General features: G+C 42.0%; 1 protein-coding gene across 23 annotated transcripts in view; it reads left to right on the forward strand.

Annotated features, from left to right (window-relative positions):
- Positions 1-17,275, forward strand: part of ncoa2 (nuclear receptor coactivator 2) — a 60,071-nt gene extending 42,796 nt beyond the window's left edge. For all 23 annotated transcript variants that reach the window (XM_037078567.1, XM_037078562.1, XM_037078566.1 and 20 more), the window contains 11 exons: positions 5,585-5,783; positions 5,925-6,131; positions 6,887-7,090; positions 7,813-7,942; positions 8,073-8,247; positions 8,362-8,658; positions 9,697-9,774; positions 9,900-10,371; positions 11,181-11,358; positions 12,563-12,776; positions 14,613-17,275. In XM_037078567.1, the coding sequence (XP_036934462.1) occupies positions 5,585-5,783; positions 5,925-6,131; positions 6,887-7,090; positions 7,813-7,942; positions 8,073-8,247; positions 8,362-8,658; positions 9,697-9,774; positions 9,900-10,371; positions 11,181-11,358; positions 12,563-12,776; positions 14,613-14,624 (2,166 nt within the window). In that variant the 3' untranslated portion in view covers positions 14,625-17,275. The remainder of the gene's footprint in view (positions 1-5,584; positions 5,784-5,924; positions 6,132-6,886; positions 7,091-7,812; positions 7,943-8,072; positions 8,248-8,361; positions 8,659-9,696; positions 9,775-9,899; positions 10,372-11,180; positions 11,359-12,562; positions 12,777-14,612) is intronic.
- Positions 17,276-17,586: the final 311 nt, after the last annotated feature.

A 17,586-nucleotide genomic window follows, 5' to 3' on the forward strand; every position in this document is an offset into this window, starting at 1 on the left:
TGGATAATAAGAGCTGCTGTCAAACTGAACAAAGAAGGAGAGATGAAGAGAGGTGTAGATACCCCCAGGAGAGCCCAGCCTCGGCAGGCAGAGTGAAAATGATGAGCCATATGCTCCTGCATGTCCTCTCTGCTACCATGGAGATGGAGGGGAGAGGGAGTGGAGTGTTTGTAGAACAAGCAACGTAGAAGAAACAATAGAGGGGGAATCAAAATTGAGAGGAATAGATGTTTAATGTGTATGTAGTGATGTTGGAGGTTTTGTTGTCTGTAAGTGGCCGATGTGTTGAAATGTGTGCGGTTTGGGTTCCGCAGTAAGATGGAGATTCAAGCAGTCAAGCCGGTGGCACAGTACAGCTTAACGTATTTCACCAACGGTGCTTTCCAGCCCAGAACAAGAGCATTTGTTAGACGTGAACTAAGCCTCGACTTCATTAGAGCCATTACACTTGTGTGTGGGGGTTTCACTTCCTTACTGGTGAATTGCTGCTCGGCCATGTGCAAAAGCTGACTGTACAAGTTAAAAAGTCCACTCATCCTTCTCCCTGCTAACCTCACCCACTGTTCTCTACTGTTTCTCCCTCCCTCCGCCTCTCTCCTCCTCATGATTGTTTGAGGGCTGAATTATTGATGGCTGGAGCCGAGCTAAATGAGAAATCAGAGCAGAGCTCAGGAGTAGCAGCTTAGCTGATGGCTGAAGGAAGTATAGGTATGGTCATATAGTCCCTTGATCCTGTGGGAGGCAGGATTATCTGTGTGTTTTATACGTTCATGTTGCTCCAGTTAGTGCATCCGTGCAATCTAAGCACAATGTCTACTGGAGCTGAATTGACCTAATTCCACTACAGTAGAATCCTTATTTGACGGTTCAGTCTACACCGTATTATGACATGAAGTGGAACATGTATTCTTCTTTAGTGACATTGATCGAATCCATCAAATTAAACAAATAATTATCAGTATACTATAGAAGTGTTCTTTGTGTTAATATTAGCTTTTAATGAAAAAAATATATGTCAAATGTAGGTCACATAAGTCATTTACCGTCATTTTACAGTCTGATGACTTTTGTATTAATTGATATATCATAGTTTCTGCTGTCTCGAATTTACTCTCTTTATAAACGATTATATAATGTCAAACATGTCATTTCCATTGGCGTTCACAAATATAACCACTGTATCTCACATCATGCAGGTCCATTTCTACACGATATGTCAAGAATGTTAAAAGATAAGTGAGCGTTTAATCCTGTGAAACACAAGTGTATAAAAGAGTATTTCAGAAGATGTCAAAAGTATTTTAAAGATAATTGCTCCTCCAACATAAGTTGCAGAGAATGTGCTGCCATCAGAAAAGAATGAAAGCATATTACATGTATAAAGGCAACTATGTGAACCTGAGAACAGGGTTACTTACAAAGCGTTGGTGAAAGCATGGAAAATGCTTTAATTTAGCCCTAAAATTTTGAAGAATGGGTTTGAAATGAAACAAGCCTGTTGTCACATTTATTTGTCTCCTGGCATTCAAATTGGCAAACATTAAGTCATGATCAAAGCATAACATTAGAGTTTATGTGAACAACTGGTAAAATAAACAACATGACAGTACATATTGATTGCTTTCATTGTAAAAAGAATTTAACTAAACTTTATTTTCACAGTTAGATTTTTTTAATTAGATTTAGACAATTGGACAGTAGGATGTAATGTTAAATGCTAAGAGAGTCTGGATTTATTTGACTTGGTACTGATGTTTAAGGTTTTTAGGGAAAACAAAGGATTGTATTAGTATGAATATAAGCTTTTTGCTTATAGGCTTTCCAGGCCATATTTATCAAGAAATTAAGGTTTTTATATGAAAAACTAAGTTGAATTTTCAAGTTATGTCTCTTTTAACCTCTTTCTCTTTTTAAATGTTTTCTTTCTCGTCTTTAATGTTTTCCATCTCACACCATAAATTCTTGGGGCAAGGAGGAAAGGGAATTGATAACAATATGTTTGATTTATATAATGCACCTGACTCATGAATTAGTTGTGTGAAGTATTTTATTCTGTTTTGTGTCTCAGGTGTAGGTACCTTGAAAGTGCTTGAATTTTACTTTTTAAGATGCATATCCTTCAGTCTGTTGTAACTGAAGATGATGTGCTGTGTTTAACTTCTCTTTTCAAATGTGTCCAAAGCCCCTTGAGATTAAATCAGTTACCACAAATTATTTTAAATTATGTAATGGGGTCAATCTCAGCGTAAGGGAGGAAACGGAAGTAACAATAATAGTATATTTTGTTTATAGTGCTTTTCTTAGTAGTCAAAAGGCCGTTTGAAAAAGGTGGGTTTTGAGTAGTGATCAATTCCTAACTAGTAAGACTTAACCAACATGGCAGATGACCTAAAAAAAACTATAGTGCGCAAACATGAAAACTTTTCCTGTGACTTTAAAGGTGTACTATGTAAGAATTGGCCACCTTCAATTTCATACTCCCAGCAAATCGGGGGCAGCACATCACCAGAATAACTGCTAAGTGCAGCTAACGGTTTTCTTTCTATACAGTCTTGCATGTAGTTAATGCGAGCTTGTTAGCTCAGTTAGCCCAGCAGGTAGCTGGACTACCAGGCGATTTTTGGTGTTTGCACCAGTAGCAAAGCAGCTTTGGGCCTTGGGCTAAATGGTTAGCATGCTAAATTAGGTAGATGTTTCTTCAACACAATACATCAACGCCTTTGACATAACATCAAAATTGTTATTTTCTTTATGTTAATAATGTTAGTTAATTTTGGGATGTTTTGAAGTATTCTTACAGATTGCCCCTTTTTAAAATTGCTGTTTCCACTCGTTTGGCAGTGAGTATTAATTGTTTTTGTTCCATTTCTAGCTGACATAATGCCAGCAAGATTTAGGGTAAAATGACTTTTCCTTTTGCCTTTCTTCACAGTGGCAGTTCTGCTTTACCCACCCTGTTTTCAGTTCCCTTTCCTATAAGTGCCTGGGTTAAGTCAAAGAGGCACAATGATCCTACTGCCTGTCAAGTCCACGTTGACATCAGGGCACATACCACAATTTAATGATCACAGCTTGCTCATTTACAGACGTCATTGGTTTAAGTTAAATCTAGGCGATTCTTATTTGTCTGTTGGGTGTGTGGATGAACAAAGAGACACAGTGTCTTCAGAACATTCCGGATTTTGAGGTATGCATGTACCCCTAAACAAACACTATGTTGTTATGCACAGTATGTGTCCTTAGCTGCTCATCCAGTGTGAACACCACTCTGACATGAAGAACTTTGTTAATGATCTTGCTCGCTTGAGACTAAATATTTGATAATGGTCATTTGGACTCACAAATCTTTGCAATTTTACCCAAATACAGTATGTCATCCTGGGGTGCAGCAAAGACATGGATTGCATTACATGCGCTGACATGCGTTGAAAGAAGAGCATAACAGGGATTGAAAGAAATAGGACCCATTAAGGGTAAAAGCAACCAGAGAAGACGAGAGAATAGAAAGTGGGAGGAGAGAGAATCGGAGAGGAGGAGGAAAAGAGCAAACTGAGAGCGTACAGGAGCATTACATCATTCCTGACCTCATTAGGGCTTTTCTCTCTCCCACCACCACCACCACTCCCCCACCCCTCACTCTGCTACTCTCTCTAGCTCTCCCACATATCCTGTGAGCTTGTCGGCATTATGTGGCTATCCGTCGGCTGCTGATGATATAATAACAGAATTTCTTTAAGGTGGAGGATCAAAAGGTCTCATTTAAAACACATGCAGGCATTTGGCACACTAAATATGAGCATTCTCTCAGGTATTCTTGGCAGCCTTGGAATCTTAAGTAACATTTGCATGCCTAACATTCACATGTCATTATCTAGAACACTGAAGTACGACATGGAAACAGTGGCTGCTGTGCTGTTTTCTGTGTGCTGTACAGTATGTCACGATGAGGAGCCGTCAGTGATTCACAGTGTGCTGCACTCTCGTGGCCAATAACAGCCAATGCAACTTATTTACCTTAAGTCTCTCATGCCTCTCTAGAAACCACTGGTCACCTGTGTTTATGTTTCTGTTCCGTTTTGAAACATAACCTACATTTTTTGTAAAATTCATTTCAATCCTAGTTGATTATGTTCCACTTTTCAGTGATACTGTCCTCTTGGTGTTGAATGTACATGAATTACTTTGGGGAGGAGAAGAGGTTCCAAGAGATTCATCTTTCATAAGCTGTTTTTATACTGGGCAATAAGCTGCCAATTGGCCGTTTTTGCGGCTAGGTCCCCGAATTTAGACAGAAGGCGGTAAATTGGGGGTCTGTTTTGGTCTGTCAATTTGCCGTCTTGGAGGGTACACTTATTATACACTTATGCTGGCAATTGCGTGAGATGGGCGGAGCTGTCGATGACCTGCACTGTTGTGCGACCCACAGCCGGGGAGTTTTAAAACCAGGAAACAACTCATCACAGCAGTCAGTACATCACTTCATCCACGGTCGTCAAGATGAGCAACTGGAAAGCTGCTGAGATCCAGGAGATGCTAGCGTCTCCTCGGTCTCTGTAGCTGTTTGGTTGTGTCCGCTTGTTGTTGTAGCGGTAAGCTACTAACGGTTGCTACTTTCAAGCTAAAAACCCCCCACTAAAAACTCAGTTCTAAACTCCAGTGGGGTGCAATGTAAAGCTCTTATTTTGAAGACAAATTTGTTGTCACTGTTCACTGCCCAACTTCGTGCTTCACATCACGTCACATGTTTACACCTACCCCAGTGGTGGCTTTTGGAAAAGGAGGAATATTACACCTCCCTTTTAGAAAGTCGAGACGCCACATTGCCGCTTTTACCTTGCAGCAAATGCGCCACCTTTTCTATCTAAAAGGGGCTATAGTCAGAGCTGTTCTTCAGTTCAGCTTGTGAATCCAGATCCCAGCATGGCCTTGTCTTTGTTTAAGATAGTTGTGTGAAAAACTAAACAAAAACTGGCCACATAGTCCGTCGCCCAGCTGTGTGTGACTGAATGCAGCCTTGGGCTGTGCTGGGTAGGATCAGTCCAGCTGTTTGCAGTAGAGGGGCACAGAGTAATTCTTACTTTGGCACAAACCAAACTCTTGCCGCCTTGCGCTGCTTCCACATTACTCAGGAGAAAGCAGCTTCACCTTTTCTGCCTTTGCTGTGGCGCCAAACAAAATTGTTCGAATTGATCAAGTATTTCCTGAATATGTGTGAAAGGGGGGCAGAGGCCATTTGAAGACACAAGCCAAACACAAGCAAATGTAGTACATGTCTGATAAGCTAAGTCAAAGCGAAGTGTGGCCTAGATTTGATGGAAAGTGGTCCATTTTATCCCGGGGTTACAGCTGTGTTATAAACAAGGCCAAGCCTGCTGTTCCCATCTTTCAGATAAAGACTCCTTGTGCAAGTGTTGTTGTGTTTACTGGCTCAGTTTGCGCTCAGTAAATGTGTGTGCCCATCACTTCTGTATTTGTGTGTGTGCAGGTGAAGCAGCAATTACTTTTTAAATGGAGGCCTAAGTGGTTCATCTGTTCTTGTTTTCACACTTGTCCCCCTCGCTCTCTCTTTCTCTGCTCTCTCCAGTCGTCAGAGCTGGATGACATCCTGAACGACCTGCAGAATGCTCAGCCGCAGCTCTTCTGCGAGCCGCGACCCGTCTCGTTGCCCAGTCCCATGGACAAACAGAACATCATCAATGACATCCTGCAGATGTCCGAGACGAATCCTGCCATGGCAGCACAGCAGCACCACCGGGGTATCGGGCCTGGCATGGGCCCAACGAGTGAGTCCACCACTTGCAGGGGCAAAAAAGCATTATATAAAACATTCAACGTGTGTTCGTAGTTTTAACTGATGAAACTGTTATTTGTTGACTTTTCCATTGTTGCACACTTGGCTAAAACCCACTTGCTCCTGTCTGCAGACTTTGGAGGTGTCCGACCAGGCCAGCCAGGCAGGGGTCTGCCTGTGAGGAGTGTGTCTCTGGACATGAATGTGTCACCCCAGCAGCCATCATTACAGTACCCCATAAGGGCCTCCAGCCCATATACACTCATACAGCAGCAACAGCAGCAGGGCATGGTGGGAAGTCACGGCATGATGGCTAACCAGGCCAGCATGGTCGGCACAGGTGGGTGTAATGGTCATGCCTTTGCGGTCACAGTTTATAATGATATAACTCCAGATTATTGCACTGCCCACATATGATTCTAGAAACACCAAGGTTAGAAATATACCACATGACAAACTTTATAAGAATCATGAGTTCTCTCTAACACATTAGTAAAAATCTATCAAACACACATTTTCTGATCATTAAACACTTAAGAGCAGACAACAAACTAAAATCAATGAAATGGAATTAAGAATTGAATAAATTTAATCTAGTATTATAGAGTATCAATGGAATACAATATCAATGTATCTTTTTTTCTATATTGAATGAAAATCTACTCTGATATCTCTTGCTGGTAAATCTCACAGCAGCAAAACCAGTTGAGAAAGCACAATTACTTCCGCTCACACTTGTTGCTGCTTTCCAAATTCTGAGGAAATACCTTTTTCCCCTCATGTGTCTGTCGCCCTAACACTGTAACATATCATGTCATGGCACCGTGACTCACTTCCTGTGACAGGAAGTATTGAGTCACTCACACTGGCACGTTTCTCTCACTGTCACTCCCACATATTAGAAGCCCTTAAACTTCCCCTGGTACAAAATACATGTATTTTCCTCTTAAAATCACACTATTGCATCACGGGGACTGAGGACTTCCACAGAAGTCTGTCCTGGGGCATTTCTAATTGTTTCTCATCTACCTGTGTGTATGTGTGTGTGTGTGCGTGTGTGTTTTTGTTTGTTTGTTTCTTCTTTCTTTCTTCTAGGACTGATGGCTCCAGGTGGTCCGCGGCCGGCCATGCAGCAGCAGGAGGGTTGGGTAGGTTCAGCCTCCGCCCCTCCTCTGGGAGCAACGGGCCCTGGGCAGCAAGGTGCTATGCAGGGCAGGATGGGGCCCAACGGTGCACCCATGAGACCCAACAGCCAGCCAGGGCCCCGACCGATGCTCCAGTCCCCGATGATGGCCAATGGTGAGAGCTCAGGGCACCTTTCAAACACGTTACATAGAGTTCAAATGTAGAAACTATGTGATGGTATGGCATTATATTGAAGATTCCACATGGACTAATAACACCCCCACTAAAGCATTTTTAAAAACAAAAACAATGATGTAAGCAATTCAATTTTATAGGTTTTCTTAACGGAATTACCAGCCACAGTCTTTGCAAAATGTATGGTGCATGGAGACTGATGATGCACAGAGGACCTCAGCTCACCCATATTACAGTGTATCAACACTGTTCAGTGTTAAAGGTTGTCACCAAGTGGTTAGTCATTGAACTGCACTCAAAAATTAATGATGCAAAACTTTGCCCTTTGTGCTGATTGTTCTGGGTTTTTAGAGATAATTGACCATCATCTGTGATGCCAGATTGTTTTCCTTGTGATAACCAAAATTGCAGAATTATTTTCATTTTGGATTTTTCTTTTGATCATTTTCTCAACAAATCAGTTCAATGTTTGGTCCAGTAAATGTTAGAAAATGTTGAAAAATATTTCCTAAAGCCCAGGATGACACCCTGGGATGATTTTATTTTTTTTCTATCTTTCGATCCAAAAATTGATGCTAAGGATTAGTAGATTATCATAGATTATCAAATAGATGCCGTTAAATCAGTAGTTGACAATCAGCTAATCCCTGCTGTAGTCTACAACCCTGCCTTTATCTGTTTTGTCTTTTTCCCTTATTCAGCCCAACCTGATATGGATATCGGTATGGCTGGCCACCATTTCTCCCAACAACAGGCTCCACCCAACCAGACAGCCCCTTGGCCTGACAGCATGATGCCCATCGACCAGACTGCTTTTGTAAACCAGAGCAGGTAGGCAACTTGCTTCTAAGTTACTATTACATGCTAACAAAATCTTATCAAAATTAAGTTTCCCCATTTTATTTGTTCTTTTTTTCCTTAGATTTTTCTATGTACCATCTTTGTCTCCCTTTCTGCCCAGGCCGGTGCACTCAGCAGCACAGGATGAATTGCTGTGCAGTACGGGACTGAGCTCTGGTGAGGGCAGTGCAGTCGATGAGGGGGCCCTGATGTCCCAGTTGTACACTGCACTAAAAGACTTTGACGGCCTAGAGGAGATCGATCGTGCTCTGGGGATCCCTGCTCTAGTAGAACAGGTGACACCAGCCTTCCTAACTTGCATCACCACATTAAAGCACTTTTAGTTTTTAGTATTCATTTTAAATGGCTTTATGTTTTTAAAAATCTGTGTCTGTGGCTTCCCATTTCAGAGCCAATCAGTTGAGCCTGAGCCGTTCCCCCAGGACCCCTCCATGATGATAGACCAAAAGCCCCCCATGTACACCCAGCAGTTTGGTCCCCCACCATCCCACATTGCCCAAAGGGGCTACCCCGGTGCAGCCATGCAAGAGCAAGGCTTCCATCCCATGCCTGGCCAGATGGGTCCAAGGCCGGGTTACCCTATGATGAGGATGCAGGCCCGGCCCGGACTCAGGCCAACCGGGGTCGTCCCCAACCAGCCCAACACACTACGACTGCAGCTCCAGCACCGGCTACAGTCCCAACAGGTACATGTGCATCTGACACTGCTGGAGGAGAAATTGTCCATTGATTCGTTCCTTTTTCTGACGCAACCACACTGTTTGATCAGGAGCTGTGTGATTGAGTTGTGTAATTATCCTTGATGTTGACATTTTGGCAGGACGTCTGTACAAACAAGAAATACCTTGGACATTTAAGTCCACCATGCCACATGCTGGTCTTTGAAGGCATTTACTCCATATTCAATAGGCTGTAGTGCATGATGAATTAGATCCATTAATCTAATCAGTTTTATTGAATCTGATCTATCCTTTCAATCCAAATTGACCCATGGCCTTTTTGTTGATAACTATTATTAGGGCGTCACACCTGCTGAAAAATGTCATGACCTATTGTCGTCCTCGATTTCCACCTCTGGGCGGCGCTATAATCAAGGAAAGTCTGTTTTGGCTTACAACTTATATATACACTTTGTCACACATTCAAAAACCTTTCATCCACAAGTTCACTAAATTGTGCTGAATCTTGTGGTGTGGCCACCTTCACTTCCAGGTGCCATTTCCTGCCTACCTTTTTTTCCGAAATTTCACGAAATGTCACAAACCCACTTTTTAGAACTACTTCCCCATGAGCCACTCAGGCACTGTGAAAAATCATAAACTTACTTTTTTGAACTCCTCCTAGACCATTTCACTGATTTGCAACAAACTTTGCAAGTAGCATCTGTGGACAAAACTGAAAAAAAATGTCACACCTGGTTGCGCGGTCCATTTTGATGCTTTGCCATAAAACCATTAACTCGTTATAACTTCCACATACAATTTGCCATCTACTCCAAATTGTTCAAACATGTAGAGGGTCTTGCCCTGAATACATCTACACGGCACACCCCGATGGCAGCATGCCCAGATGCGCGTGGTCTGCGAGGGCCGGTTTATCGCTGCTTGCAGCTTTACTGTTTTGTTTATATATTTTTAACTATTCACTGGCTGGAAGTGACCAATATAAAATGAAGGATTTCAAAGATCTTTCACTACCTCTTCTTCTGTTTCTTGTCCCACCAGAACCGTCAACCAATGATGACTCAGATGAGTAGTGTGTCAAATGTGAACCTACCTCTTAGGGCCAGTGCTCCAAATCAGGTAGGTCACCACTGCCATGGTTCTTGATGGCTTGCAGATTTAATTTCATTTCATTGTCGGTTATGTCATTTAACACATTTTCTTTTCTGTGTTCCTTTTCTCCCGGCATATCGTTCTCCTTCCAGGGGACCATCAATGCTCAGATGTTAGCACAGCGTCAGCGGGAGCTGCTGAGTAATCACTTGCGACAGAGGCAGCAGCAGCAGCAGCAGGCCCAGCAGGTCCAGCAGCAGCGGAGTATGGCCATGAGGGCCCAGGGCCTCAACCTGCCTCCCAACATGGCTCCCGGAGGCATGAGTAACCCCCGGATCCCCCAGGCCAACCCCCAGCAGTTCCCCTACCCGCCCAGCTACGGTACCAGTACAGGCCTGGCCTCGCCACCTCCCCCTACCAGCCCCTTCTCCTCCCCTCTCTCCCCCAGCCTGCCCTCTATCCCCCCAAACCCCCAGCTCCACCTGCATGGCACCTCCTCCTCCTCCTCCACCTCCTCCTCCTCCTCACAGATGATGATGGGAAACACAAACATGATGGGCGGACAGTACGTGGCCGTACTCAGCCCCCAAATGCAGCACAGTGCCTTTCAGTTTCCCAACTCAGGTACTGCTCCCACACCCCAGCCTACCACACACGTCACGCTACAGCCTGTGTGTGTGTGTATGTGTGTGCTATTGTGTCTGTGTGTTGATGTGACTCTAGTTGCACAGCATCACATGCTTTTTAGTCGCGGCTATCATCTGATTTGTGCACGGATGAGCTGGCATTAAATGATCCGAATCATACTAAACCATTTTTATTCTCCAATTTGAAAACATATTCTTATTCTCCTTGTTCTGTGCACTGTCCAAAATGGTGTCCCAGTGATGCACTCTAGCTCCACCAGGGGGCACCAAGAGCTCAATAATCAAAGCTCAACACCAGCTACACACTGACACCTGACTCGTTGCTGATTGTGAGCAGGCAGGGCTGTAATCAAGGCTGTGCCTGTCGGTCTGACAGTGTACCGTGTAATCTTACCATAATCTGATAATCTCATATAATAACATGTTTGATTTATCCTTCACTCCCTAATCTGATTCTGCCTCTGTGGGTCCGTATAGAAAGATAACTTCCACTAGATACTACTTCTGTCTTGCCCCCTTCTCCCAAGCCATCTCCTTGTTCCCTTGTTTCCTAGTTCCTTGCCTGCTTTACATGCATGTAGGAAGTAGTTACTGTCTGTCAATAATTACAGGCTGGAACGGACTGTCTTCACTCATAGTAATCATAACGCTTGCTCAGTTGCTCTTACTCTGCTAAAAAGTTTGTCTTCATGTGGCATGTTTGTGTTAATTACCTGCAATGCTCACTACATTGGTTTGAAGTTGCTGTAATTTGCTGGTTGACCTGTCCTGATGCGTCCATCACAGGTATGAGCCAACAGGCCGATGGAGGCTTTGTAGGTCCTGGCACACCACAGAGCCCCCTGCTTTCTCCCCGCATGGCCCACACACAGTCCCCGATGATGCAGCAGGGCCAAGGAAGCGCTGCTTTCCAGGGTTCACCTGACATGAACGGCTGGCCTCAGGGCAACATCGGAGGAAACAGGTAAAAATCAACAATACTTCCCACATAAACTCTTTAGTCTCAGTGAAAATCCTATCACTTCCAATGATATTAAGTGGTTTATGGATTAATGTCCATAAATCTCTTTAGAATCCTTGAAAAAACACACTTCCTATGGATGTAAAACTTGCTCAAAGCTTCCAAAAACAACTTCCACCCTACTTTTAAGTTTATACTTGATCCTGTGCGGAGATGTTGTAATGCGACCTGCTGACAGACATTAAAGGCACAGCATGTAAGAATTTTGGTAGAAAGTATTTAGAGAGATTGCAAATAAATAACAGTTTTGATATTCTATGCATTGTGTTGCAGAGATATCTATTCACAGTAAGTTAGCATGCTGACCAGCTAGCCTGCCCTGGTCCAATGCATCTGTGCTGACAGCGTAAACAGCAGCAGTCCATTACAGAACCACTTGTTGTACATCAAACTGAACTAAGTTGCTAAGGGCAGCTACAGTTGGCAGCAGTAAGTGGTTACTCTGGTGATATGTTCCCCAAATTTTGCTTTAGTCATGGCAACCTTATTCTTTTTTACATGTTCTACTATCTGCAAAAGGTCAAAGTTTTTCTAAAAATAAGTGGTCAAATAAATAATGTGTTCATAAAAATGTTAACTGCTAATTTCAGTAGTCAAAATTGCTTCTTGGAAATGTCAAACTTGAATGTTGAAGAACTGCTCAGATTCAAATAAACGTTCCAACATGTACTTTCCTTAGTGCTCCGAAAGTGCTTGGATAAAGCGCTGATGTGGTAAGAGAAAAAAGCGGTGCATTTTGGTTTTGATTGACATTAGCTAAGTAGCTATTTGAACAACACGCTTACAACGTTCTTAGCAACATTCATGTGGATTTGAACCCACAAATGGACTTTTCTGTCTCCGTAATGATGAGTTGATGATGATGAGTTTCTGTCAGACATATCAAGCTCGGGATAAACAGTCAGAACAAGCTTCTCCTCCATTTTCCAGTGTTTACCAGGGTTACAAGTTCAGGTTATTGATAACGTGATTGGTAGTGAGACAAGGAATGACAGTGATGACAGCAGCACATTTTTTAAAAGTTAAGATCATTTAGAAAAAAAAGTGCAAAGAGCAGGCACAGAAGGGGCCTAAAGCATCTCCTCTGCTCTCATCGCAAAATATAGGATCTTATTTGACTTTTTTGCTTCTCCTTCCCTCTCTACAGCATGTTCTCACAACAGCAGGCGTCACCGCAGTTCACCCAGCAGAATAACGGCAACATGTACAACGGCAACGGCATGAGCCTCAACAACGTCTCGATGGCCTCCAACATGGCAACCAGCAGCATGAGCAGCATGGGCCAGATGGCCGGACAGATGAGTGTCACGTCCATGGCCTCAGGGCCCTCACCCGGCTTGCCCTCCATGGGGCAAGAACAGGTAAATACCACACCAGTCTTGACACATGAATTCTCTAAATGGGGTAAAAGGTAAAGACAGTTTTTTTAACTTGTTGGAGCTCAATGACATGGACTGTAGCTGTTTTTCCAGTTTCCAGTAATATCCTGTATAGTGTACATTTACACTTGTCCCTTGTAGGAATATAGCCACTTTAGCATTAAGGCCTTGGAGGTTTGCAAATTGGACGCTTTACAGTTTTACACAGTAATCAGGGGACCAAGAAAACCTAAAAGGTTGGTCTTTGTTCCTCACGGCTCCAGGCTGCTCATATCTGTGTTTGTCTAATCGTAAGACTCTAAGTGTTTGGGTACACTTATTGGACAGCCGTGCTAGTGAATAATTTACTCAGGAGTTTACGTAACTCCTCCGGCTGCAGTTCTGATGCTTCACTTGAACTTAGAGGACAATGATGTAATTAGCATTAGGCACTTTAGAGCCAGACCATTTAGACTATATAGACATTACAGCATGGTGTTCAGTGGCAGGCCTGTCTGGAATTAAGATTTGTCAGCTGGATCACTTTACATCGAAAACACGACTCCTTACAGCACCGATCTGTCAGACTGGCACACTCTTTACACACATACAAGTACCCTAAAACTTGATTTGACCAGGTGACATGTCAGACTTTCATTTTACACATCAAAAACTGACCTCAGTCACTCTCTGAAAATCAGGTAAACATGCAAATATTTGGTCAGCACTCAATTTCTGGTGATTATATAATGTCAACCAAGTTAATCTTTCCTCTGTCTCCTTGGTATTGTTAGCCTGGTATGTGGAATGCACTGTTGTCCGTAATGCTTTTAAGCCCAATAAAAGGCCATGAATATTTAACCAAGGGTGCTGCTGTTTGACTGTCTGCACTTCAGACTGTTGTAGCATACCAGTATATCTGTCACTTGATTTATCCTCCATCCAGGATTATAGAAATATATTGGCACTTAGATAATTTCAATTATTTACCGTATGGCCATTAGCTCTGACTATTGTTGATTTACCGACTTGTTTTAGGCTGGACGGTGTGTTCCAAGATGGTTGCTGATTGTTTAAAGTCTTTTGAACTGTTCTACTCAAGTTCAAGTTCTGCAAGTTAACCAATCACTTTTGCTGTTAGAGGGTAACACCAATTTTAAACATAAGGTGTGTTTAGAGGTGTTGGAGAGCACTACCGCATAATGTGTAAAAAAAATAAATAACATAAATAGATAAATAATAAGTAGGATAATGCCTTTTGTGACTCCAGATGGACTGCATGTAATCTGATTGCTTCCAGTGATGTCATTCAGTGGCTAAGTTGCATTGTGGGTAATGTAGGCAACAGGGTCTGAAAAGTATTCCACTATTCTAGTATTGCATTTCTGTAATGCTGTTGGACAAATGAAGTCATTTCAGTAAAACCAGAGATGCCTTTTTGATTCAACACCGTCCTCATCTTTTTTAAAACTTTACACCGACATTACCCACAATGCAACAGGCTGTGGACCTGTAAACACAATTTAAAGTGCAATACGTAAGAATTTCCCACCTGTTGAATTCATACTCAAAACAAAGTATGTTGCTAGAGTAAATGCTAACAGAAATATAAATGCTGTTACTTAGTTAGCTCAATTAGCCATGCAGCTAAAAGTCCAGACCAGGACAGGTATGTTAACTCTGGTATACCTTATAACTTATGCATAGTCTTGATGTCAGATATTTTTGAATGTTCTCAACTAAAATTTCTACATAATGCAATTTTATTGTGGACAAATGACAGAGTTGCCCTTTAAATGCTTTACAAGTTGAGACTCAACATGTGTTTTTTCTCTGCAGAAATACTGTTGACCCTCATGGAGCTCTTAACCTGAACCTCAGTGATCAGCTGGTGCAAGGAGCACGTCGGCCCTTTAAAAATTGTACAAACATGTAACCAACCGACTGCCCCTTGACCCAGCCAGGCCGTGCCCTGACCCCGTCTCCCCAGCCCAGTTTTTTGCCGTCTGTCTCAGCCGGGCATCTCTCTTGGGCAGCCCCGAACAGACACCGGAGTGTGAAGAGGGCTGGGGAAGGATTGTGGATCTCTGTACAACATGCCTAACCCTCCTGGAGGAGAGCCTTTGTGATGAGCCAGTCTGTCTGCCTGTCCAGCTGCATTCACCGTAGTGTGACTTACTGTAGGGCCTCCTGGTGGGGGACACTGACCTAAGGGGGGCAGCAGTGGGTGGGATCCCTTGTTCTGATGAATGTATTCCTCTCACTGGACAGCGGCCATTTACAATCTCATCTCAAGAAAAATGATCTACACTGATTTTTCTTCTTTTTTTTCTCACGTTTGTGACATTTCCACATAGTTCCAAAAATGGCAGCAAGGACTCCAAGATATGTTCCGATTTATGGCTGGAGCTCAAACACTTAGCCGGTTTTGCCTTTTTGCTGTTCTTTATTTTAATATTATTTTAGTTGTTTGTTTGTTTGTTTTTTTCTTCTTCTTCTTCTTCTTGAGAATTAAGATGTAGAATGAAGATATGGTTGAAAAAACTGATCTTGAAAAACACTGCAGAAGAATGGTTTTGAGTGGAATGGTGATTTGTATGGTTAGACTAATTTAGTCAAGAGGTTTATATAGTGTATTAAATTAAGTTTTATTTTTCTGTATAGATTCATTTTAATTATTGTAGATGATTCTTTATCCTAGTAGCAATGAGAAAAAATATTTCTAAAAGTGTGAAAGAGGCACTTTTTTTTTATAATTTTAACAGTAATGGTTGTATTCTTTCTGAGAAGATTCTTCTATTAACCTGAATAATGGATTATGCTTTGGTCCAGTAGTTTCAGAAGAAGATGTCAAAATCATATATGGTTTAAAGATGAATTACAGAGATTGTACATAACAATAAGAAAAAGTGTTTTCTTTTATTTATTTTATTCCTTAGGGTTTGGTTCCCCCGTCTGGTAACAACTGCCTCTTGAAGCAGCGCAGGATTTTATTATTTTTTTTCCTTTTTGTTTCTTTTTGTTTTTGGGAAGTGGAGTGGGAGCCTTCACGTTCTGTTGTTCTGGTACGATGCAGACAGGGGTGGGTGCGGGAGGTAGGGAAGGGTTGCTGGAGGGTGTGCTGTGTATACAGTGTACAGATTATCGCTTGCTTCTCTGCCTTTAGCATAGAACACCACAAAAAAGGAAAAAAAAACAGACACACACACACAACTTCAACACAGCCATACAATAACTAAAAAAAGATAAATAAAGTGTGCTTTCTATGTTGTCTGGAGTGAAAACTGCTTCATACAAGCTGCTAGGTGCAAACTGTTCTGGTGTGATGTAAACAAGCAATAACGATTACTTGAGAAACTCTTGGGTTTTTGTTTTTTTTTTTCTTTTTTGTGTTTTTCTTTTTGTAATTTTTGTACAGTTTCCTGAATAAAAAGGACACATTTTTGCTCCACGTTTGGATGCAGTATTAAAAACACAGTTTTTTATTGCAGTTTGTACCAAGAAAGTCTACAGCCACACACAGCGTTCCTGTTTAGATTATGCAGCATTGGCTGAGGCCTGGAGAGGGAAGGAGTTTGTGATCCCCTTGTTGACACACACACCCTCTCCGCCTCCAGCCACTCTTCTATAGCAGAGGTCAGAGTTAAGACTGCACGGTTCATGAGACCTTCTCTGACAGACACTTAGCCATATTTTATGACCTCAGGCAGTTAGTTCAACTATAAAGTGTTCAGTAATGACATGCTGTTCTTGTGCCCCAGTAGGGGTTTTGGTTTGACCTTCACAAGATGTAAAGCAAGTCATCTTCTCTAACCTCAAAAGTACATTTTCCTCAACAACAACAAAAAAAAAGACAAACTTTTTATATCAACTATTTTAACCCAGGACAAACTTGGAGCAAGCCAAATAATCCTCACCTTTCAATTGGATTTCTGAATTCTACCAGCTTTTATTTTCATAGTGAGAGACGACCCGTTGGTTAGCATGCTTTGAGGCCCACAGGAAAAAAAGAAAACGAGAAATTTATGATGATGTCACTTAACAGAGTCTAATGTGGATGTGGCAGCGTAAAACAGGAAGAGAATCATTCTGAATGTATTGTCATTTAAGGCCTACGGATGTGACTGATGGTGTGTATAGTCGACATGTTGACAACATGGTGTTGTATACGTACACCGTGCTCTCCTCAGCATTTAGGTAGGAAGTTGCCCGTTGTTGCTTCTTTTCTTTTCATTCAGTTTGACATGAAATTTGAAGCTGTAGCAAGTCAACTTTGGGACACAAAAAAGTCTGCATTAATGTGTTGCTTCTCGTCATTGCAGACGTCCTGCGGTTGTTTTGCTGCAGGTCTACAGGTGATCACACTTTTTTGATAAAATGCTGTTTTGATTGTATCATACAGTCGTGCAGAACAAGCCTTTTTAGAGCCATTTTGAAAGAATGATTCACAGCCCTTTGCAAAATTTCCAAAGATTGTCAAGATTAAAAAAAAAAAAAAAAAACACAAAGAAAAAAAAACACGATTTAAAGCCATGTGGTAGCAATGCATTTTTTAGCATTTATAATGAGGACAGGAGCAAATAAATGATTTCTTTGCCCCTTACAAATATCCAGGCTTTGGACCCACCAAACAAAATTATTATTTTTTTCTTTTTCTTTTGGTTTTGAAGAACTTTAAATGCCCTTTTGTATTGTCTGCCAATTTCTTAGAGCTAAGATGCAACCTTGAAATGCTAAAAACCCTAGCATAATGCCTTAGATTTCGTCCGTTCTCGTTCTTGTACATTACACCGCTGTCTGTATAAATTTGTAT

Source organism: Acanthopagrus latus, chromosome 19, assembly GCF_904848185.1.
Source record: "Acanthopagrus latus isolate v.2019 chromosome 19, fAcaLat1.1, whole genome shotgun sequence".
Lineage (NCBI taxonomy): Eukaryota > Metazoa > Chordata > Actinopteri > Spariformes > Sparidae > Acanthopagrus > Acanthopagrus latus.